Source organism: Puma concolor, chromosome B3 (genome assembly GCF_028749965.1).
Source record: "Puma concolor isolate L17-30 chromosome B3, mPumCon1.1.hap2, whole genome shotgun sequence".
NCBI classification, from domain to species: Eukaryota; Metazoa; Chordata; class Mammalia; order Carnivora; family Felidae; genus Puma; species Puma concolor.
The window spans coordinates 2,250,167-2,273,706 of record NC_141672.1 but is presented as its reverse complement, the minus strand read 5'-3'; the positions used below and the strand labels follow the sequence as shown (position 1 = coordinate 2,273,706).

General features: G+C 66.7%; 2 protein-coding genes across 8 annotated transcripts; one reads left to right on the top strand and one right to left on the bottom strand.

Annotated features, from left to right (window-relative positions):
- The first annotated feature begins 994 nt into the window (after positions 1 to 994).
- CB3H14orf180 (chromosome B3 C14orf180 homolog) lies at positions 995 to 9,817 on the top strand. Of its 7 annotated transcripts, none has more exons than XM_086708655.1 (5): positions 995 to 1,139; positions 5,128 to 5,254; positions 6,594 to 6,723; positions 8,236 to 8,271; positions 8,563 to 9,817. In XM_086708655.1, exons 2-5 carry the CDS (start codon positions 5,144 to 5,146, stop codon positions 9,009 to 9,011), a joined length of 726 nt encoding a protein of 241 aa, XP_086564781.1. In that variant the 5' UTR covers positions 995 to 1,139; positions 5,128 to 5,143; the 3' UTR covers positions 9,012 to 9,817. The 7 variants fall into 7 exon arrangements, with proteins under 7 accessions (XP_086564781.1, XP_086564786.1, XP_086564787.1 ...); XM_086708660.1 differs by having other exon boundaries at positions 8,627 to 8,974; XM_086708658.1 differs by having other exon boundaries at positions 1,064 to 1,159.
- Positions 9,818 to 10,686: 869 nt separating this feature from the next.
- Positions 10,687 to 22,508, bottom strand: TMEM179 (transmembrane protein 179). Its single transcript, XM_086708652.1, has 4 exons — positions 22,124 to 22,508; positions 15,461 to 15,598; positions 14,794 to 14,872; positions 10,687 to 13,215 (listed from the first exon to the last, which is right to left on the bottom strand). Exons 1-4 carry the CDS (start codon positions 22,426 to 22,428, stop codon positions 13,036 to 13,038), a joined length of 702 nt encoding a protein of 233 aa, XP_086564778.1. The 5' UTR covers positions 22,429 to 22,508; the 3' UTR covers positions 10,687 to 13,035.
- Between the last annotated feature and the right edge of the window lie 1,032 nt (positions 22,509 to 23,540).

The window sequence follows — 23,540 nt, the reverse complement described above, 5'->3', positions numbered from 1 at the left end:
CACACAGCACCTCACTGGCCTCTGTATACAGTGTGCACAAATGCTGCCTTCCAGGCCCCGTGGCTTGCGTGGCCCTCAGGGGACCCTGGGACATTCCTCGGCCCACACTGCCCCTCCCAGCCCCCATCCTCCCTGGACACCCTGGGGGCCCCGAAGCTTTGCCTGAGTTCCCGACAGAGACAGGAGGTGGGGATGGTCTCTCCTCGGGCCTCACCCCTTCCGGGCGGCCATATGTGCCCGCAGATCAGGAGCCAGCTGGGGCGAGCTGGGGCGGCGGCGGGGGGCAGGGGGGCGGCACTGAGACCCCGCCCGGCTGCCACCCCTGGGCTGTGTGGCTTTGGGCAAGTTGCCTCCCCTCTCTGAGTGGCACTTCCTCATCTGCTAATGTGGGACGGCTGCCGCTCAGACACAAGGAGCCCCCAGCCCAGAAGGACCCTGGGAAATGGAGGTGCCTTCACCCCTGCTGCCCCCCTCCGACCTGAACACCAGCCCCGCCTGCTGGGCCAATATGGGGCTCAGCCAGTGCACCCCAAATGGCAACATGGGGTCCATGCTTTGCCTGCTCTTCCTGGGACCCCAGAGCAGGATGCAGGGGCGAGGGGTGAGTAGCAGGGTGGGCGCCCTCCGCCCCGGGGCCCCACTCTGGGGCAGGGTCAGGCAGGGGCCGGACTCTGTTCACCCCACCCTCCTGCCGTCCCCACCCCCACTCTGCCTCCGAGTCCAATCCACATTTCCCAAGGGCTGCCAGGCTGGAGCCCGCATGTGGGCCAGCAGGGCAGGGCCGGGGCACTGACCCCATATCTTGTCCGTAGGCCTGTGTTCAGGGCCTGGGACACCAGTCCCTCCTCTTCTGCCAGCGGCCTATCCGCAGGGTCACTGCTATTTCTGCCAAAGGGGAGAGGTAATTATAGCTCAGGCGGCCTGACGCAGGCCGGCCACAGACCGCCCCGCAGCGGACCAGCAGCGGCACCAGGCCAGAGCGGCAAGAGGCTGGAGGGACTGGGTCTCTCTGGGGGAAGGTGGCGGGTGGGGGGGTGGGGGTGGGGGGGCGCTACGGCCAGGCCTGGGCCGGGACCACACTGACATCCTGTCACTGGAGACGCCACAGAGCCTGGCTTCACGGCCCCAGGGGGAGCCAGGTGAGATCCCAGCTCAGGGGGTGAGTAGAGGCTCACTTCCCATTTGGGAACGAAGCTGGTAGAGAAGATTCCCAGCCAGAGAAGCAGGAGAGAACCTGCCGTGGGCAGGCGGGCAGGCGGGCAGGCGGGGAGGTGGACCAGCCCCCTCTGAACCCCAAGTCTTGTCTGGAAAGTGCGGGCGGTGGGTGCTCTCACTCCCTGGCACTCTGAGCCCCCTCCTCTGTGGCCTGGCCTGACCCGAGGACCCCGGCCAGCCCTCCCTCTACACTCCTGCTTGAGGCGCAGCCGTCTGTGGGTCAGGTGGGGGACTTGGCCAGTTCCTACCACAAAGCTGGGGCACGGGGTCTCGATGAATCTCCCCCGGTGATGAGCCAAGCACAGTCCCTTCAGAAGCCACCCGTGGCCAGGAATCTTGTCATTTTGCAGGGGCAGCAGGCTCAGGCACAGACGCCTGCCCCAAAGGCCCCCGAGGGTGCTGCTGAGGGTAGGTCAACGTGGGCACAGCCAAGCTGAGCAGGGAATGGTCTCTTACTCGGGTCATCGAGCCCCAGCCCCAGCCCCAGCATTCGGGACCCTCAGGGAACCGGCCCTTTTCTGAGCTGATCTGATCAGAGGAAGTCCCCATCCTGGCCCACTGTGCACGTGGGTCACCCTCCAGCTCAGAACATGCCGTTCACTGGGCACCTACTCTGTGCAGGCATGTTATCTCCACCTTTACAACATGCTGGATGGCTTGCAAACGCCCACCATTGTACGGGGGCCTGGGACTCGGGCTGGGTGACGCCCCTGGGTCTCACTGTGGCCAGGGCTGGGGTCCACCTGCTCCCATGTGCCTGGGGCTCTCCAGGCCAAGGTCAGCCATTCCAGAGCACCCCACTGCACCCAGCAGGCACCCGGCCATCACCCTGAGCTGCTGTTGCCCCACGTCCTAATGTGCAGAGACTTGGGGGAGGGTCCTTGGGGACTGTCAGGACAGTTCCTGCTCCTCGTGCCCCTGACCCCAGGCAGGAGAGCCCAGTGAGCGAGAGGCCGGCCCAGGGGGCGTCCCCAGGGGTTCTCCCCTTGCTCACATCAGAAGTGTGTGTTATCTGGGGATCTGCCAGACTGTTCCGCCCTGTGAGTGCTGGGCTGGGGGCGGCCGGCCGGGCCCGGGAGCCCCCGCCCTCCCGCGGGGAGGCCGGCCTCGGGGTGTCCGTGGCCTCCTGTCCGCTTCTCTGGCCGGAAGAAGGTGCAGCTCGCATCTTGTGCGCTCAGCCCCCTGCCCCCGCCGTTCGGCCACGCCGCTCGGGGGAGGGGGAGGGCACACGGCACCCACGGCCACCGAGCCCCGCTGTGATGGCCTCCTCGGCGGCCAGACCCTCCAGAGGCCACTGCCCGCTGCTGTAATGGAAACTTCTCAGCGGGCTCGTGAGCGGCGACAGCTCGGGTTCCCGCTCGGCTCCGGGCTCCGATCGGCCGCGGGTGGGGGGCCAGGCAGGTGGGCGAGTCACCCGGAGGTGCGGCGCCTGCAGGAGCCCAGGTGGGCATGTGTACGCGGTGTGGGCACGCACGGGGGTGTGGGGAGCTGTGCGTGTATGTGGTGTGCGAACGGGCGGGGGGGTGGCTCGTGGCTCCGGCTTCTGCGCGGTGACGTCCTGCCACGGTTCTCCCACCTGCGCCAACCCCGGGGGCCCCTGGAGGAGGTGTCTGTCACCAGCCCCAGGTGAGCGGGGGGAGCCCAGGCCTCTCACTGGAGATGGGCCGGGGCACGAGGAGACCCTCGGCTTGCCCAGGGCTACGGGACCCGGCCAGGTCCTCCGTGGCCTGAACCCCAGGGTCCAGCGGGTGGACAGGCACGGCGCGGGGTGGGAGGGGTGACAGGGAGCCGGCGTGGCTGCTGACCTGGCCGCCCACCACAAGGTCAGAGCTGAGGAAGGCCCCTTCCCCACGCAGCACTGCACTACATGGGGGGTCTCAGAGGGACCCCCGGCGAGGACGGAGACACTCCTGCAGGCAGTGGGTGGTCAGTGGGCGTGGGGAGGAGTGGGGCGCAGAGTGGGGCGCACGGCCCGGGCCCGGGTTGTGGGGGGAGGGAGTGACAAGCCTACCGGGTGGTCACAGAGCCACGGCAGGTCAGGTGGCCCAGCCCGGGGGGGCTCGGTGCCGTCGGAGGCGTTGGGCCAGGCTGGAGCTGGCCCGGCCCGCCTCATACACGCCCGGAGGTCCGGGGGGAGAGGCGAGCCGGGGCCGGGTGCAGAGGCTCAGCCCCTGTGGGCCAACCCCCACCCTCTGCGGGGACTTGATGCACAGCCTCGGCCAGACCTGCGCTCCTGCAAGGGAGGGCGGGAGGGCCTGAGGCTCCCCGCTCAGCACCCCGGGCCCACCCGGCCTGGAGCAGGAGATCCGGGGACTCAGCAGGAGATCGGCGTCCTGCGGCCCACCTGTGCCCAGCCAGGCAGGCCCCCACCAGAGACAAGGCTCCAGCCACCGGCAGGCCCCGTCCCAACGGGGCTCTGAGACCTGGCAGGCCTCAGTTTCCCCACCCCCAGGGAGAAGCAAGTGTGGCCTCAAGAAGGTCAGAGGCTGTTGCCCGAGAAGGCCCGCCCTGAGGGAGCGGGGGGGGGAGGGGAGCGGCGGTGACACACTGCAGGCCCCAGGCCTGAGCTATTTTCCACCCTTTATCACCCATCTGTCACGAGCGGCCTCAGAGCGGAGAGCACTCGTGTTACACACTGTCGCTGCCAGAGGCCCGAGGGTGGGGGCCTGCCGGGCGGCCAGAGGAGGCCTGCGGGGGGGCAGGAGGGGGTACCAAGAGCAGTCTTCGCCTCCCTCTGTGCTACGGGGTAGGGAAACTGAGGCCCAGGGCAGTCACGCTGTTGAACGAGGTCACCGGGCCAAAGAAGGACAGAGCCCAGGACTCCCGCAAAGGCCCCCGCTTCCTCTCGGAGGAAATGACATTTTAAGGGGGAGCCGGAGCCGGAACAAGACCGCCCGTGGAGCGAGGCCGGCGGGGCAGGGGCAGCGGGCAGCCGGAGGGCAGGGGGACCGCCCAGTGGCAGACGGTGGCCCAGGCAAAGGCACTTGGCCAGAGAAGGCCCAACCCCCCCCCCCCCCACCGCGAGAGCCGCAGGGAAAGGGCACATCCCCTAGGAAGTCCTCACTGCCCTCGCAGGGGTGGGGCGGCCCCGGAGGCAGGGACCCCCACCCCCGGTGTCCGCGTGGCCAGGGAAGCCCCGCGTCCATTTCCCCATATGTGCAATGAGGGGTGGGCCCGCCCTCGCCCCCCCCCCCCCACTCCCAGCGCCCTCAAAGGACTAATGCTCGATGCCTGGCTTCACCTGCACGGGTGCCTGGCAGGGTCTGTGCCCGGAGAAGGGCTGGGGAAGGTCTCAAAAGTCAAGAGCCCGTCAAAGTCTGCAAAAGAAAACCCACGCGAGAAGGGCCACAGGTAGGGACGACAGGTGCTTAGCAATCACAGGCTCACAGGTGGGAACAGGGAGGCTCCCACCTGACACCTGATAAGTAAGCGAGTTAAACCTGGGACAGAGACGGAGGGACAGAGAGGGAGGGAGACGGGGACAGAGTCTGTGCAGAACCGAGGGGCCGCCCCACCAGCCCAAACCCCTCAAGGAGGACGGGACCCTCCGGAGCAGCGCCCCCAGCCCCACGGAACCCCAACAGTGCCGGCCCTTCGCTCACCCCCAGAGTCTCCCCCGTGAAAGGCGGAAGCAAGAGGTTTATTGCAACTTTACCCGAGGCCTCCGAACAGTGTGACGACAAGAATAAAATGCAAACTTCCTGCCCACCCAGTATCCGAGGCCGGCCGTGAATTACGGACGGCAGCCTGTGGGACTTTGGCAGCCGTGAAAGCTGACGATGAGGGACCCTGTGGCCACCGGGGAGGGTGCAGCCGGTCTCCTCGTGGGCGGGGCCGACAGGAGCATCCCCTCCGGAATTCTACTCCTACCAGGGTCGCTTGTACAATAAGCAACGTCTTCGCTTGTCTTAGGACCATGCTCCGATAAATGAGGACTGCAGGGCAGACCTTGAGCCCCGACTCCCGGCCAGAGACGCGACATCAGACCAGAAAGAATGAAGAGGCCGCTCCGAGCTCGCCGCAGCCCGGGGCAGGGAGGGTAAGGCAGGGTCCCGGACAAGCCCCCATCCCAGGCTCAGCGATCTGGGCTTCTGCTGGGGCGGGAAGGGGGACCAGGGGCAGGAGGCTCGGTCCCTGCCCTTGCCCTGAGCTGTCCCCGGCCCCAGGGGAGGAATCACCGGGGTGGGGAGTTCTCCAAAGGTGTGGTCTGGCAGAGAGGGCTGGAGCCTCGCAGGGTGGGACACGGCAGAGGTGCACGGCCAGGGCGGAGGGCCGGCGTGCCGTCTGAAAGGGCAGGGAGGGCGGGCCGGGAGGTCTGCACAGGGAGAGACAGCAGATGAGGCAGAGGAAGCAGGAGCCATGGAGAGCTCTGGAGCGAGGCAGCAGCAAGTCTGGATGCTTCCCTGGCAAGGTCCCCTCGCAGCCCAGGGAGGAGGGTGTACGAGTAGGGGAGGAGGGGGTGGAGGGAGGAGGGGGTGGAGAGAGGAGGGCCAGGGTGTCCAGTGAGGGTGCAGGTGCGGAAGCCCAGGCCAGGGCAGAGTGGGAACCAACTTCAGACTCGGGTCCTGACCTAATGTCGGTGCTCACCGCCAGGCCGGGAAGGCCGCAGGCACAGGCATCCCAACCGAGGAGAGGGGACAGCCACGAGCTGGGCCAAACCCCAGGACTAGGTGGGTCTCGTGTGCCCCCCAGAAGGCCGGCAGCAGGCTCTGTGCCGCCAGGGCCCCCCAGCCGGGAGCCACTGAGCAAGGGGCCTGCCTGGGCTCAGAACGGCCTGTTGTGGCCAGTTTACAGATGGAAACACTGAGGCTCAGAGCAGTCCGGTAACTCTACTTTCCAAACTCATTGTGGGTGGGAGGGTGGCCCCTGGGCGGGCCCCTGTGTCCAGGCTCCGTCCGTCCCCAGCCCCCGTCTCATGCTCAGGTCCGTCACCCCGTCCACGGGGGAGTGACAGAGGCCCGCTGTGTGACCCACGCCAGGTACTGACCTCGAACAGGCCCGGCTCGGGGCAGGGGGACAGCGGCGGGCATGAGCGTGCTGGGACTCAGGGAGGTTTTGTGTGGGCGGCTCGGCCGTGAAGACAGGCCTCGGTGGATATTCACAGTTACCGTCGTCCTCATCACGACCGACCCGTAAAAGTTGTTACAGACACCATCGGGACTGGTGACCAGGGGACACGGGCCTGTGCGGCCACGGACCGCAGCCGTGGCACCGCTAAAGCCGCCGTCCTTTGGGCCGGCCCCGATGGCTTTGTTCCAGGCCCCACCAGTCACCCGGGGGCTGGGGCTGGGGCTGCAGGTGGGGCGGTCCATGGGGGGGGCACCTCGTCTCCCGCGCCCGGGGGCTCACGGCTCCCCTCTGCGTCCCCCCCCCCCCAGGAGGGCTACAAGAGGTGTCCCCCCTCCATCCTGAGGCAGAGCCGGCCGGAACGCCGCAGCCGCGGGGCCGAGCCACAGAAGACCGCCAGGCACGTGCGGTTCCGGGAGCCCCCGGAGGTGGCCGTCCACTGTAAGGGCAGAACGCGGCCAGCAGGCCCGGGGACAGGTGGGGCAGGGGGACACGTGTCCTGGGACCCGCAGGAGGCCCTCTGAAGGGACCCCGATGACCCCAATGAAACCCGGGCCCACGGGTCAGTCTGCACACAGAGTAACAGTCAACGGAACAGCGAGCGGCACGAAAACAATAAATCCACAGCTGCCCAAATCGCCACCGTCCTCTCCAGGGAAGGCCGGCGGGCAGGCGTCCCCAGCGGCCCACCCACTCCTCCCTGCAGCGCCCCTCAGCTGCTCCCACCACCGTCCACCTCCCGGCCCCAGCCCCAGAGCCCCTCACCGCCGCCGCCCGCCCCGCCCCCGGCCCACCTCACGCCTGCTTCGGCCCTTCCCTTGGGACCGGCCCCTGTATCCTCTGGCTACACCGGGTGACCACGGACTTAGAGGCTTCGAGCAAGCCACAGTGCCTATTGCAGTGACCCCACGGGTCAGGGGCGTGGACCCGGTGCAGCCTGTCCTCTGCTCAGGCCTGGCTCTCCAGGCTGCCGTCCAGGTGTGGCCCGGGACTGCCTCTCATCTGAGGCCTGCGTCCGTTCCAAGCTCCCTTGCCGTTTGCAGAAGTCAGTTCCTGGCAACTCTACGAGTCAGCAGCTGCACCTCTGAGAGCAGCAGCAGGCCCTCCCTCCGCTCCTGATTAGGTCGGGCCCACCCAAGATCATCTCCCTTTGGAGGGGATTTCAAGTCAGCTGACCGGGGCCTGCATCTCAGCTGCAGAATCCTTTCCCCTTCGCTGTATTCTCTTGGGTAGAAGCAAGTCACGGCCCCCAACCGGGGAGGGGACGACACAAAAACGGGGACAGTAGGGAGCTAGGAATCACGGGGGCGTCTTACGTTCTGCCCACCACAGTCCCCCCGGCAAGACCTCACTTCCTGAGACCTGCCGAGCTGTGGATGAAACTCTCTGCCCAACACGTGTTAGGGTCTCCCTGGAAGGCCCGTCACGAGCATCCCGGCCCGGCCCCACTCCTCTCCCGATGCCGGGGGGCTCTTGCAAGGCTCCTCCTGCCTGCTCTTCGCCCCCAGACCCCTGGCCTCCGTGCTCACCCCCAGGAGCCTCCCAACAGCTCTCTATGGATGGGGCACCAGGGCCCAGGCGGTCCGGGGGTGGTCGGGCCCCCCCAGGAGACTGCGCAGGATGGGAGTGAGGGTCCTCTACAGGCTCCCCCCCCAGGCACCCGTGGGGTCACCACACCCCACACTGCACAGGCCATGAGAACAGCGCCCAGCCTCTCAGGGTCCCCGAGCCCCGGCAGCTTGAACCTGGGGCAGCGAGGCTGGGACAGACCCTGGAGGGCCCTGCACCTTCCCCTTGTGAAACGGGGTGGCTGTGTCCGACACGGCCCTTCTCGGGCTCCTTTGGGGGTGGGCGTGGCACACGAGGCCCTGAGGGCGCGGGGCAGGCTGAGGTCGGGTGCGCCCCCAAGCCGGGGGCCTGCCCGCCCAACCGCGTCTCCATTCTCCTCCGCAGACATCGCCAGCAGGGAGTCCACCACGGCCACCAAGGGTGAGTCTGAGCCCTCCCCACACCCCCACACCCCGTGCCCAGGCCACGCTCGCCACACCCCCGGTGGCTCCAGCAGGTCCCCCCCCCAGCCCCTGACACACACGGTTGGCAACACACCCCTCTGGGGTCCTGCCCCCTTACTCCTGTCCCAAGGGAGAGTGCCAGAGGCAGGGCCAACAGAGGCCCCAGGCGGGGGGGGGGGGGGGGGGGGGGACAGACGGCGGGGGGGGGGGGCTCCACGCCCCATGGGGACCATGGGGGGCACCCGGGGACCCACCACCCTCCCTGCAGCCTCCCCGCCAGCCCCACAGGAGCAGGGAGCCCCAGGCTCACCCGGGACCCCCTCCGCCCCCAGCGCTCGGCCGGCCCCGGTCCCGCGGCGGCTCCCTGCTCCTGCGGCTGTCCGTGTGTCTCCTGCTGGTGCTCGTGCTGGGTCTGTACTGCGGCCGGGCCGAGCAGGTGACACTGGCCCTCGAGGACCTCCGGGCCCGGCTCCTCGCGCTTGCCCTGCGCCTGAGGCACACGGCCGTCACCTGCTGGCACGGCCTGCTGCAGCTGTGACCGCGGCGGGATGCTCGCCCCCACCCCCCACGGCCCCCGTCGTGCAGGGCGGGAGCCCCCGCTGGGGTCTGGGGGCTCCCGGGGCAGGGTTGGGGGGGCCCGGAGCCCTGGCTCTGGAGCAGCAGGTGGCCCACCCATCCAGTCAGGGCCCCGCTTGTATGTGTGGGGGTCCACCGTGAGGTTCTACCAGAAAACCGATTCCTCTGCCTGCTTCGGGCCCCGGAGAGCCCTCACCCCAGTGGGAACTCTCCGTATCCTTGGGCCAGGCCCGGAGGCGGACGCGTGGGGCCCCTTGAAGACAGGGACACCGGCCCTGTGCCCGCGAGACCCCTCAGAAGTAAAACTGGACCTTGCTGCTTGGGGCTTGTGGGGCCTGGACCTCAAAACCCCGCGGAGGCACACGGGTCTGGCTGTTGGCGTGGGGCCCTCCCCACTGCGGCCGCGAGCGTGCAGGGCGGGGCCTGGCATCTCCCCTTGGTGCTGGTGGTGGGACCCCAGCCTCTGGGCCCAGGTCTGACCCCGAGGCCTCAGGGGCCCTCTCGTGCCCCGGGGGAAACATGTGCCGCCCACGACCTCCGCTGTCCACCCGGAGCGGCCGAGAGGCAGCCCGCTCTGCCCGGACCCCCACCGCCCCCGGAGCACGGCGCGTGCGCCCGGACCCCAGGTGGTGCCACACGCCAGCCACAGTGCCTCCGAGTCCCGTGACCCCGTGCAGACACCGTGCCATCGCCGGTGCTGCAAGGCCATGGGGACCCGTGTGGTCCGGACCCCTGCCTGGAGGGGGGCCTGGAAAAAGCGGGGAGGCCCGTGGTCAGACACCAGGAGGGACTGCCAGGAAGACGCCATCTCCCGCAGCAACCCGCAGACAAGCGTCCACGGGACGGCCAACGCCGTGCTGCTCCCTCCCGGGGTGACGCTCTAAGTGCCTGTCCCCATTACCAAAGTGGGGACACACTGGTTTTCTATTAAAACGCACTGCCACCTCTTTTATTAGTCTGGGGGTTTTTACCCAAAGGAGCGAAACAGGGACCATTTGCTACGGAATTGGCTTCATCGGCTAAAGCAGAGGTGGGGGCAGCGGGGAAGCCTTTTCTGCCGGGCCTCAGGGGCTGGGGCAGTGGTTACAGGGTTCGGGATTCAGGGGGCCCGGGTGGAGAGGAGGGGCCGATCTCCAGAAGCAGGAGACGACAGGGGCCATGGTGGGGGGAGGACCCCAGCCCTCAGGGACCATCCAGGGTCACAGCTGGTTCTAGCACGACCAGGGTGGTTACCACCTCCCGCAGCAGCCCAGCCCTCCCCCCAGGACCCCACCTCGCCTCACCCCACCCCCCGAAGAGGATGGGCAGATTACTACCCATATTCCAGATGGGGAAACTGAGGCTCAGAGAGGTAGGTCACATGTCCAACCCCATGGGGCGGGCACAAGCCTCAGGCTCAACTCCTCCAGCCCTGGTCCCCCCCGGGGCAGTCCGCCATGAGGCATGAGGCAGCCCCCTCCTCACAGCCACTGCTCTCGGCCAAGAGCCCGTGACGGCAAAGACATCCCGGGTCCGGAAGGCCCACAGGACGTGAGCACCTGCTTTGGGGAGAACACTGCTCAGGCTGTGCACGCCCTGAGAGGTCCGAAATCCCGCGTCCAGCCGTGCGCCCCGGGAAGCCCCGGAGCCCGCGCGGACGCGAAGGTCCGAACCCGGAGAGGCCAGGCCCTCATCCCGGCAAGGTTCTGAAGCGACAGGAACAAACACAAGGCAGTTTTTACACCGTAGGAGCGGACAAAACACCGGAAGCCAGGACGCTGAAGGTGGATGGAGGTTGGGGCCGGGGGCGCAGAGGCTCCATTGTCCACAACAAGGCTCAGGACTTTGTGTTTATTTGGACGTTGAACAACAGACACACCAGGCTTAGGAATCATTACTTTCGGTTTTCGTCAGGAGTGGAGTTAAGACAAAGATGTCTGTTATCCACGCGCAGCTGGGAGAAGCAGAAGCGATCGGGGGGGGGGGGGGCCCTTCCTGCCCAGCCCTGGGGGACCCAGCTGTCCCCTCCCTGGAAGCCCCCCGCTGGCCTGACACGGGTCTGTGCCAACGACAACCCCGCTGCACCAGTGACACCTGCAGGTAAGTGGGCGCGTCTCCCCTAGCCTGACCGAGGAGGGGAGGCCCCAGACCCGGCCGGGCGCTCCAGGAGCGGCAGCCGCCACGGGCAGGCCCAAACCTGCCATGGACCCTGGGGCTCCAGGAGGCCACGTCCCGCCCCTGCTCCTCTGCCCCGGGGCCTGGCTGTTGCTGGGAGCAGAGCGGAGCGCTCAGGGGCTGGAGAGGGTCCCCTCGGCTCGTGCACGAGGGCTGAGCTGAGACCAGATCAGCTTGGGGGCCTCGGTTCTCCCAAAACAGCTCCCCCAGCAACCCAGCTGCTCTGTCTGACATTCTCGGCCGGGCCCTGGGGCCTCTGAGATGGCAGGAGGTGACGGGCGGCCTCCCTTCCCTGGCCCAGGCTGCCCGACCCCACTCGGCACCTCGCCCCGGACCCGCATCTGTGGCCTCGGGAGATCCGTGCCCCCATGTGGGAGACCAAACCAGCCCCTGGCAGCGCGAGGCACGGATGCGGGGAGCCGGGCATCTTCTTCCCCGGAGGGTGGGGAGCAGCAGGAGGGTCAGCCCGGGAGACGAGAACGGGGTGCCCCACTCCTACAGAGGAGCACTGCGTGCAGATGTGGAAGCCGGGGAGCCCCGCGAGGAGGGGGGTCCACAGCCCAGCAGCCCAGGTGGCTCATCACTGAGCTCTGGGGTCACGGGTCCCCCCGGCTCCTCCACCTGCCCCCGTGTGGACGGGGTCATGCCCTCTGGCGGCCTCAGTGCTCCAGGCTCCGTCCATCAGACGGGAAGGCAGCCCCTCCACCGGGGGGGGGGGGGGGGGGTGCCGGGGCACAGGGGGCGTCCCGGTGGATGAAGGCCAGAGAAGCCGCTGTGTCCTCACCAGCTCTGATGTCTGCTCACACCTTGCGGCACGCACGCACTCATGCTCACGGTTGGGCACACACATTCCCATCCATGCTCACACACTCGTGTGTGCACATGCACGTGCTCACATTCCTGCGCACACTCACTCACACTTGTGAATGTGAGCTCACGTAGAGCTACACGCTCACACACTCACACCTTCCCGTGCACTTACATGCGTGTGCACACACTCGTGTCACACACGCACTAATATCACACAGACACATCCACACACAGGCACTCACACGCTCACCCAGACGCCTCCAGTGGCACCTGCCCCACCCCATCCTCCCTAGGGGGCGCTGTGCCCCTCAGCCCGTGTCCCCGCCTCCCCCACTTCCCCACCCTGTGACACAAACATTGGGGCCCGGGGAGCCTCCAGGCAGGGCCACCCGGGGCTCCCCCGGCAAGTCCCATGGCAGAGGACGAGGGGCACCGGGCGCGGGCCCCCAGTCCTGACACCACAGCCACTTTCCAGGACACCCACACAGCCACCACCTGACTCAGGGCAACACCACTGCCCTATGCTTTTGACGCTGAGACCAGGCCTGGCCACCTGGGCACCACGAAGCAGGAGCACAGGGAACCGGGCCCTGCGGCAGGGGCGGGGGGTGCAGGGCCAGAAGGTGGGGAACACACTGCCGGAGAGCTCCCTCCTGCACCCACCCCCCAGCTCCCAGGCCACAGAAGTCGTGGCCCACGCACTGCTCAGGAGCAAGGGACAAGAGCGACGCGTGGCCCTCGTGGGCTGGGGTCACTCTGGGGACGCAGGCTGCCCGACAGAATCGCACACAGAATCACACCCGGGCAAGCCGGCAAGGTGACGGAGACGGCACCCAGCCGTGGCGTGCAGGCGAGCCCTACGGCAGGGGTGCCCTAGAGTCTGGACCCCCGCTCAGCAGGCTTGCCCGGCCAGCGCCCCCCGGAAAGGCCGGCCGTGCAAGCACGGAGCCCGGAGGAGGCCCCTGCGTGGCCCTGTCTGAGGGCCGGCGCCCACCCCGGGCAGCCGCCACACGCAGGGTGGGGGTGGGGGGCTCGGTGAGCGGGCTCACTCACTTTGCACGGTGCCGAGGGGGGACATGCAAGGCGAGGGGCAGGTGGGGCCAGGCAGGGCCCCCCGCTGCTCCCCAGGTGGGGCTGTGAGCCCCGGGGCGAGGTGGGGGTGGAGGGGGGGCGTCTGGGGGCGGGGCTCCCCCGCCCGCACCTAGATGACCGCGCTCTTCTCCTCCTGGAAGCAGGTGCGGGGGGTCGGCCTGGCCAGCAGCAGCTCCTTCTCGTGCACCAGGCTGTCCAACAGGTCCTCCTGGCGGTAGTTGTGGTAGACTTTCAGGAAAGCCAGGATGGTGACGGCCAGCCAGGCCAGCCACGAGGCCCAGAGGCCGAACTACGCAGAGGGCAGAGGCGGGGTCAGGAGGCCGGCCGGCCCGCAACCCCCCTGCCCCGGGGTCCACCTCGCCTCCTCCCCAACACGCCCATCCCTCCCTGGCATCTGGCGGCCTGCCCTCTGAACCCCGAGCTGCACGATGCTTTTGGGGGTCTGCCCACCCTCGCCCCCAGGCAGCCCAGCCCACCCGGCCCCAAGGAGAGCCCGCCCGTGACAGAGCCACCTCCAGCTGCCGGGGTGAATTGACCTTTGTCGGCTTCTCCCAAACAGCTGAAGGAGAAACAATTTAACGGAACCAGGCCTGAGCCACACGCAACAGATCCTCGTGTCAGGTTGTCACCAGACTCAGCTCGAGCCTTCCTAATCTAATTGGCACAAGTAGCCCCGAAGCATTTTCCATTCCATCTTCGTGAAGGAGTCTCTGGTGCTTTCAGCTCATGTCAGCAAAGAACCTTGGACCCACCAGATGTGCAGCCCCCCAGCGGGCTCCTCTCCAAAGGAAGAGTCCTCAGATCAGCCACGGGCCCATGTGAGCCCTGAGAGGCCAGTCTGGGGTCCAAACATGGACCTGGATGCCAGCAAGCCCTGCCCAGGGCGGGAAGAAGCCAACCCCACCTGCGGACCCCGCAGCAGTGTCGTCTGCCTAGACACAAATGTGGACCCAGACACAGGCCCTCACTGACCGCTGACAAGCCCCGACACACCTGTATCCCAGCCAATGGGTCCACAGAGAGGCACCGGGTCTCCTGAGGACAGGCAGGGGGAGGGTCTCTGCCCCCCCACACCGTTCCTCAGACATAGCATCTGCTTCCCCTGGCCAGGCAGTAACCACAAGCCCCCCAGCATCTATCGGAGGGTCCCCGCTCCAAGCGCCCTGCCCCGGACTGCAGACCAAGGGTCTGATGCCTGGTTTCCTTTCTTGGCACAGAGCCACTCCCTCACCCCCTGAACCTCACTTCCGCAGTTAGCTCACGCTGGCCCCTCCTCCTAGGAACCCAATGCCTCACCCCTCTCCACATCCACCTGCGAGAACCCTCACTCAGTCTCTGAGATCCAGCTCTTCCAACCCCTCCTCCAGGAAGCCTTCCCGAATATACCACTCACTCAGCTGCATCTCCTTTGCTTGGCCCCATCCTCGACCTCCCCTGGATGAGAGCGAGAGCCTTTGGAGACAGTCTGTATCCGGTGTATTCAGCAGTGAATGGAATCCTCCCCAATGATGCATGCTTCCCTGCCTAGCAGAACAGCCCCGCCTACCCGGCACCCCCTCCCACCAGAACAGCCCCGCATACCTAGCAGCCCCTCCTACCAGAACAGCCCCGCCTACCCGGCAGCCCCGCCTACCTGGCAACCTGCGTCTCCTACCTGAACAACCCCGCCTACCAGAACAGCCCCGCCTACCCGGTAGCCCCACCTACCAGAACAGCCCCGCCTGCCTGAACAGCCCTGCCTACCAGAACAGCCCGCCTACCCGGGAGCCCCGCCTACCAGAATAGCCCCCGCCTACCCAGAAGCCCCTCCTACCTGAACAACCCCGCCTACCGGGACAGGCCCCGCCTACCCGGCAGCCCCACCTACCTGGGCGATGGCAAACTGGTCGTAGAAGGCAGAGTTGTCCACGTTAAGCTCCAAGTTGATGTCCTGGAGCTCTTCGCAGCTGAAACAGCAAGGCGCGGGGTGGCAGGTGACGCCAGGACACGGGGCATGGGGAGCGGCATGCAGCACCCCCAAACGGTGAGGCAACTGTCCTAGCCCCAAAGGCTTCATCCCTGACCCCCTCCAACCAGAAGCTTCTGCTCCCGCTCCTCCCCATCCCTATCGCTGTCTTCCAAACCCTCCACGACCCAATCCGGCCCAGCACTCAGCCCAGGCCTCTGCCCGCGAGGGCAGCACAGGGCGGGATCTCCAGGGCCTGTGCTGTGTAGCCATATCCGGCCCTCCAGGGTCGAGTGCGCTGGGCCTACGTACCCCCTCCCCCCACACACATTCGGCTTGGCTCCACCTCCAGGGTGTGGGAGGTGCCCTACTTTCACTGAAGGGGGTAAGGGGGTGTTAAGGCCAAGGGGGCGGGTCCCGGGAAGTCCCTGGCCAGGTGTGCACGGGGCCGGGGGGGGGGGGGGGGGGGGGGAGGGGGGGGGGGGAGGGGGGGGCACAGGCAGGAAGGACAAACCCCGAGCTCAGAATGGGATTCATGCGCCAAGACGTCGGCTGGGGGCAGTGGGGGTGGGGCGGGGCCCAGGCGCACCTGTGGGACACGGTGCCCTTCTCGGTGATGGCATCGCACCACATGGTGAAGCCCACGCTCACAATGGTGCTGGCGATGAAGACGAGAAAGACCACAGAGGCGCTGACCAGAAGGTTCAGGAAGGCGTAGAGGAAGGAGCTTCAGCAAAGGACGGGAGGGGACAGTCACCGCGCGCCACCACCGGGGTCCCCCTGACACCCCAGCAGTGCCAGGAGACAGCTGGCGTGTGGGCCCGATAGGGTGACGGGGCCCTGTGGGGCTGCCAGGGCCACCTTCCCGTCCCTCACTGTCCCTCACCCCGAAGTCCCATGCTGACCCCAGGCTGCCCAGCCCAACCTCCCGGAGACCCAGCGTGGGGACACGTGTCAGCACCGCCTTCCGGAGGAGGCAGAGCCAAGACTGAACCCCAGGACGTTTGGTCCCAGAGCGTCAGGACCAGCGCGTGCTGACAAAGCAGGACGCCCTTCCCAGGCCATTCCTGACGCGGCCGCCCTGAGGCCACGTGCCCACGTGGCCATCGACGCCGCTGGCCTGCACCTGCGTCAGGGGCTTGTGGTGCGACCCCGCCCTCATCTCCCCACTGCATCCTAAGGCCCAGCTGTGCCCGGGGAGGGGGTGGGGGACGCAGGAGGCAGGGCCAGGAGGACAGAGCTCACTCGGGGTCCACCCGGACACGGCCCCACCAGGGTGCCTACACAGGACACCAGCGTTTGCTCTCCAGCCGAGGGGGGCGTGTGGCTGGGGCACAGCAGCCCACCCCGCCAGACGCCCCTGCCCCACTACCCGCCATCTCCAAATCGCCCCCTGGAGACTCAGAGTCCTGGGTCTGGCTGAGCCTGGGGACCTGCAGGGTAGGGGGACAGGGCCGCCCTCAGGGGGGACGGCAGCCCCGGCCACACCTACCGCGTGGACATCTGTCCATCGACACATGGAGTCTGAGGGGCGAGATCGACCCAAACTGGCTTCACAGAGAACACATCCTGGAGGTCTCAGCCGGGGCCCCAGCCAGGAAATCGTGAAAGCTGCTGTTGGATGCGGTGGCTTCCCCCGGGACGAAGGGGGATGCACGCAGCGTCCATTTTGCGTTTGTCCCCGCCTGCACCCGCCACGCACTGACTGAGCACCCCCTCACCCTGTGCTGGGCCCTGAGGACAAAGAAATAACCATGCCCCGGTCCTGGCCCCGGGAGGCACCCCAGCCTTGGGCGGGCGATCAACCGCGGCCAGCAGCACGGCCAGCAGGGCTGGGGGCGTGAACAGGAGGCCGGAGGCCCGAGGCTGCAGTCCCAGAATCATAGCCAGCGGGTCTGCGCCCACGTTCACACGGATGCGGGGCACGTCAGCACCACTCCCAGCTGACCGGGGCCATCGTCAGGGCCGTGACCGGACAGCTCAGTGTCCAGGTCACGCGTGTTTGCGGCGCAAACCTCCCTGTGTCCGACTCCCGGCGCGGCCTGAGCCGGTCGGGCGTTTCGTCGTGGGTGGGTGGGCTCCACGCCCCCTGCCCACTGCAGACGGCCCGAGGGCTGCTGAGTTCCCCGACTCTGCAGATCATTGCCTCTCCATCCTCTGCCCAGGGGGCTGACCCAAGTAGACCACGGCAATGACCCCTCTCCCCGGCTCCTGGTTGAGCCCAGCCAGTGGGAACCGGGCAGGGGGTGGAGGGAGAGGCAGTGAGCGTTCATCCCCAGGCCCCTGCTGGGGGGGACGTGGGGAGGGGGGATGCCCGCCGGGTGGCCGTCCCTCCACTGAAGGTCATCACGTCTCTTCCAGTGCCTGCAGCCAGAGGAGGTGCCAGGGCCGTTGCAGGGCCCGCGCCTGGCCCACATCCTCATCTCTGCCAACCGCCCTCCTCAGGTTACCCTCACGTGTGTGAGCCTGAGCATCTGTTCCCAGCTGGGACCCCGATGGACAGCTCCAGACCGCAAAATCCACCTGGCCCTGGGCGCTCTGAATAAGAGGCCCAGAGTTACAAAGAGGGGTATGTTGGGGCCAACCCCGCCTCCGAGGCTGTCACTGGGGACAGCAGCGTGTCAGCTCCAGCCACCTCTTTGCCAGCGGGGTGACCTTCAGCAAGTCACTTTCTGCGCCTCAATTTCTCCCTCTGTAAATTGGGCAGCAAGAGCCCCCCACGGGGTCACTTTGGAAACTGAGGGAGCCTGCGTGGGCAGGGGGCTTCCTCCTGAGCATGAGCACCCCCTCCCTCCCCGGGACAAGCCTCCACCCGCCGCCAGAGCCCTGGGCTGGCGCACCTGCAGCCCTGCGCGCGGGGCTCGGCCTGTGGCCGCGGAGACGGAGGCGTGGAAGCGGCATCAGCCACCAGATGCAAGGAGCCGGCGGCTGGGGGCCAGCTGTGCCCCCTGTGGCCCGCGTGGGGCTAAGCAGGGCTCGGAGAGTTCACAGGGGGCCCTCCTTCCCGGGAGCGAATGCTCCAAGGAAAGCAGAGGCTACCCAGAGCCTACACCCGGCTTTGGATGGCCACTCCGCTCCAGCCCAGGAGAATGAACGGGTCCCGGGGGGCCAGGACCGAGTGTCCACAGTTGGAGCAAAGAAGCCGCCCGCCTTGGGCACGAAGGCCGGCTCCCTAGGTGCCCACCACCTGCCAGCAGCCTTTCACCATCACACCAGGCACCCTGCCCTGCAGGTGCCCGGCATCCCGGATGAGCCGGCTGCTGCCCTCAGCAGGACTTCCTGGAAGAGGGGGGTATGACCAGGGTGCAGAGGATGGGTTTGCTGGGCAGTCCCCAACCTCAAGTCCTGCTCCCCCTCATGGGGGGGGGGGGGTGCGGCATCCCCCATGTCCGGCACCAAATTCTAGAGAGGCACACCCGGCTCGATGCTCCCTGTGTGGCCAAAACCACCCCCAGGGAAGCCTGCTCAGCCTGAGACACAGCTCCCACTCCCTGGGGGGCGGGAACAACATAACCTTCCGTAGCCAGAAACTTCCAGCCGCATCCGTGCTAAACAGGCACAAGTGGGGGCTCTCCTCCCGTGACAGGAACACGGAGTCCCCGAGCCATCAGACAGGGGAGGGTGTGGGGCTGCGGTCACCCCAACAGCCTCCTCCTACTCCCCAAGTCCATCTCTGGCTCCTACCATGGAACCTGTCTGGGCTGCAGAGTTCCGAAGAACCGGGTGTGTCCAGAGCCTCATTCGACTCGGCCCTCAGAGTCCACAGTGCCCCCCCCCCGCCCCGCCCTGCTCCCCAAGGACCCATCAGCCTGCGGCCCTAAACAGGAAGCTCGGCACACACAGGGTTAAGTCCATCTATCTCCCGCCACCACCACCACCACCACCACCACCACCACCACCGCCTCTCAGGGTGCCAGGCCGGATGTGCTGTCTCCATGGTGACAGTTATCCGGAAAGCCCTGGGAGCCACTGCAGGCTGGGGGACAAGTGTGGGCAGGCAGATGGGTTGTTCTGACCCAGCACTCCCCAGCTGTGGATCACAAACCGAGGCCACCTGTACCCTCCACTGCCCTGGGCCCCCCCCCCAGGCCTGTGACCCACCCAGGCCTCGCCCAGTGTCCCCAGCCAGCAAGCACCCGAGGAAGCCCCAGGGGCCTCTGTTTCACAGGCCCATTCCTTCAGCCACAACCAGGATGAAGCCTCCTGCAAGCTGTCCCCACCCTTAGCCCTTTATTCTCCTGGGCACAAGCTGTCCAGGGCCCCACTCTGTCCAGGGACATACCGTACGTGAGGAGGGAGCTGGCACCATGGACAGGGTCTAGCTCAGGCGCCAGGGACCCGGCCCCGAGCCCCTTCACACAGCCCAAAGGGCAGGGCTCTGCCCTGGGTCTCAGCAGGGTCCTGGCTGGTCTCTGAACGTGGACTCAAGAGAATTAGTGTGCACACACCCCGAAGCAGACCCCAAGGCTGACAGCAGCAGTGATGTCCTTGATGAGCTGGACACCCTGAGGGCCCTCACCACCCCACGAGCTCACTCTAACCACCCTTCCCGGCCTCCTGTCTGTCCCGAGTCCCCCGCTGTCCCAGCACCCGCTCGCCTGCTCTACACGGCTGGACCGACACCTGAGCCGGGACCGGCTTCTCCAGGCCCCCATCTTGCCTGCCCATGAGGCAGGCCCAACCTTTCTGGGGGCCCAGGACTCGGCACGGCAGGCCTGCAGGGCTGACCCCTCGGCCAGACTGTGGATCTGAAGACCCCAGGGCTGGGGGAGTGGCTGCGAGGGAGCAGACCTCACACGCAGGCCTCCTTTCCGTCTTCATTCAACAAACGCTAATCTGTGACTCCCAAGGTCAGCCCTGAGCACACAGAACCTGCCTTGGCTTCATCCAGCCCGGGGGCCCCTCAGACGGAGCCACTCCTGGGTATCCATCAGGGAGAGCTCTGGCCTCGTCCTACCACCAGACCCGGATGAAGGCTTGGCCCTTGGACAGATGTCACAGCGGGCTGGCTGCCGAGGGCCCCTCGTCCCTATAAGACAAATGGCCTAAAGGTGTTCAGGGTCTGGACGGTGAGGGCCTGCAAGCGGGCAGGGCCCGGCCTCTGGGGCTCACAGCGATGTGGGGTTCCAGAGCCCCAGGGACCCCCAGAGACTGGGAGCAGGGCGGGGAGGGCTGAGAGCCCCAGAGCCTGTGGGAAAGAAATCTCGGTCACTCAGACGGGGCAGCAAATCTAGGGACAGCGGTAACAGCAGCTTCTGTCCTTTGTCAACTCACAGCTGTAACGGGGGGTCTCGTGAGGGTGCTTGTCTTACAGGGACGAGGTGGGACGATGGGCCTGTGCCCACTGCCCCCAGCCTCCCGGACGGCAGGGACCTCGGCTCCCCTACCCTGCTGGCCGTCCTCTCCTCCTCAGACCCTGTCTCATATGCAGAGAGGCTTCCCCTGTCCCCATCTCCACAGGGACACTGACTACGGTAACACCCACGGTCGGCAACATGCACGCACATGACACCTGAAATCCCTCCTGGGAACACCAGCCGTCGAGTGGGTTGAGGGAAGTAAGAGGCCTGTGGCAGGGCAGGATGGCCCCCTGGACTGGCCTGGGCTCACCGGGGCAGAGTCCCAGCCCCACAGCGCGCCCCCCCCCCACCGCCCCCAGAGGCCTGCCCAGGCTGACACGCGGCTTCCCGCAGACCCTGAATCCAGAAACAGTGATGCGCTGAGCTGTGCCCTGACAACGTATGTCCAAGTCTTCGCCTCAGGACAGGTGCCTGTGACCTTAACTGGAGACGGGGTCTTTGCATGTGTCATTCAGCTAAAGACCTCAGGGTGAGGTGCACCTTAAATCCAATGACTGGTGTCTTTATAAGAAGAAGGGAAGAAACAGAGAGAGCAAAGAGGCCATGTGAAGACAGAGACAGCGACAGGAGCGGCAAAGCCCCAGCCAAGGAATGTCAAGGGTTGTGGGCAGGCACCAGAAGCTGGCCTGGAAAGGATCCTCCCTCCAGAGGGAGCCTACCCTGCCAGCCCCTTGATCTCCGACCCTCGGCCTCCAGACCCGTGGGGGAATAAATTGTTTGCGGCCTCAGTGTCTGTGATCTTTGCTGCACCAGCCCCAGAGACCCACACGTGTGTGTGTTGCTGGACCTCACCCTCCTCCGAGTGTGTCAGCCCCCACGCTGGGCTCTGCCTCGGCTGCTCGGGTCCTCTTTACCCTGCCACCCTGTCATTCCTCCCTGGCCCCTCTGAGGGCTCTCCAGAGTCCCTGCTTGAGCCTTCTACCCGCTCGGCCTCTCAGAGCAACAGCTTATCTCTCACGTCCCCGAAAGAAGAGAAAAGCCCCCCAGACTGCCAAAGAGTGATGTGTGGAGGCCGGGGGGGGGGGGGGGGGGCGGGCAGAGTTTGGGAGAAGGCCCGGATCTCCCCTGTGGATGTGACGGCAGGCAAGGGGCAGGAGTGGCCTCCTGGGAGCACAGCACAGCAGTCCACGGCAAGGGGCGTGCTGGGTCCACAGAGGGTCCCACAGGCTGGAGGTGCCTGGAACGCTACTGGCTGAGGACCCCAGGTGAACCACATCCCACTCTCTCACAGAATTGTGCCAGGGCAGGGAAAGGTGAAGGGGGATGCGGAGGCCAGGAGGGAGGGAGGCCTCAGGGACCTGAGGCTCCCGTCTTACAACCCCAGCCAAGGTCCGAGCGCTGGCCGTAGACCCAGAGAGGGTTCCCTCTGGCCTTTGCCCCACCACCATCCTTCCCAGGAGGATGGGGGTGAGGGGAGGACTGCCCCGTCTGCCTGATCAACCACCAGCCTGGCCTGGTCCCTCCCCTCCACCAGAGGAGCACCCAGGCCCAGACCCGCTAGGGGCTGTCGCAGAGCACTGAGGGTGTGGGCCCGGCTGAGCCAGCAAGCCAGGGAGGGCCCAGGGCTGCTCCGAGATGACAAGGCAACATTTGCGCCCCAGGGGCAGGGGCGGTAAATGCCCAGAGCGAGAGGTGACGCACACTCGGGGAGGGAAGCACTGGCCTTGTGCGGAGCGCGAGTGACCCTCGGGGTCCCGGGTTCTGCGCAGACAAAGGGCAGTTGGCACGGAGGCGGGGAGCTCCGAGGGCTGACATTTTAGGGCCTGGGAGCTCCCGGGGAAGAGGGAGGGGCCGTGGCTCCTCCTCGAGGGGGGAGGGCCTGGGGGGCGCTGCGGGCACGGCAGGGACGCCGTGCGGGGGCTGAGGGCTGCGTCCGCCAGGCCCCCACTTACCCCTCGTGTCCCTTGCACAGGAAGAAGAGCGTGCGCCAGGCGTGCGCGGCGGCGAGCAGCAGCGAGAGGAGGCTGGCGAGCAGGCTGAAGCGGCAGGCGGCCGGCGGGCCCCACTCCTGCACCGTGAAGCGCTCGCGCTCCTGCACCGTCAGGTTGGCGCTCAGCCACATGCCCTCGGTGAACAGCAGGCAGCGGCCGCGGAAGTCGTGGCCGTTCTCGGACAGCGGCACCACCACCACGAAGCTGAAGAGGAAGGCCAGGAAGTAGCAGACGCACTGCGCGAAGAGGAAATTGTTGAGCGCCATGGCTGGCCCGGGCGCGCCCAGGAAGCGGCCGGCGGAGGCCGCGGGGCCGGGCAGGCGGCGCGGGGCGCGGGGCGCGGGGCGCGGGGCGCGGGCCGGGCCGGGGCCGCGCGGGAGACTGCGCAGTGGCGGCGCCGGCGGGTCCCGCGCGCCCCGCCCGGGACGCGTGCGCAGCGGCCGGGCGCGGGCGGCGCCTGCGGTCAGCACCACGGACAGCTCCGGGCGGCCCGCGGGCCCAGGGGACCGCGCGGGGCGTGTGCGGACGCAGGGATGCGGGCGCGGGGACGCTGGCGCAGGGATGCGGGCGCGGAGCGGAAATGCAAGGGGGACCGGGCGTGTTGCTAGGTCCGCGTACGGGAGGCTGGACTCTGCCATTACTGGCACCAGGAGCTACCTGGGTGGGCCTCACATGGGCTGCCTGTGTCCCCAGTCCCCCGTGAGCCTTAAGGAAAGAAGGCTGAGAGGTCCAGGAGGGATGTGTCTGAGATGCCCACAGTGCTGGGTGGGAGTCAGGTTGCAGTCCAGGCCGGAATGATTTTTTTTTTTTTTTTTTTGCTCCAGGGTCCTGGAGTGACAGAGGTCATCTGCGGAGAGGTGGGGGATGGTGAGGCCTGGGTGTAGGGAGGAGGGAGCAGTCTGTGAGCTATATTTGCGTTTCTCCAGCACCTCACCCTCAGAGGGCACATCTGTTATACCACCTGACACAAGTAGGGCCCTGAGTTGATATTTGTAGGATAAATAATGAATGCCCCGAGCACCTCATTAACACAGCCTTTGCTGAGACGGAATCTGCTGATGCATTAATTAATAGAATTAATGCCTTGTCTGCTTCCCTTAAAGACTAAGTCACGTTTAGTCCAATTCCCAGAGTGAGGAAGCTCTACTCTTGCTCTTTCTAAAAGGAATTGCCAAATGGTTTAAATTACATCAGCATTTTTGTTGCAAGCTCTAAAAAAATCTCTTTTATTGCCAAAGTAATATGTGCCTTTTTTTTAAGTCAAGCAATATAGATATAAATTAAGTAAGAAGATAAAGTGTCCTCATTCCCCCGTCCCACCCTTTCACACTACCAGGAGTAACCACATTTCTAGAGATTTTGCTAGGCAACTAAACGC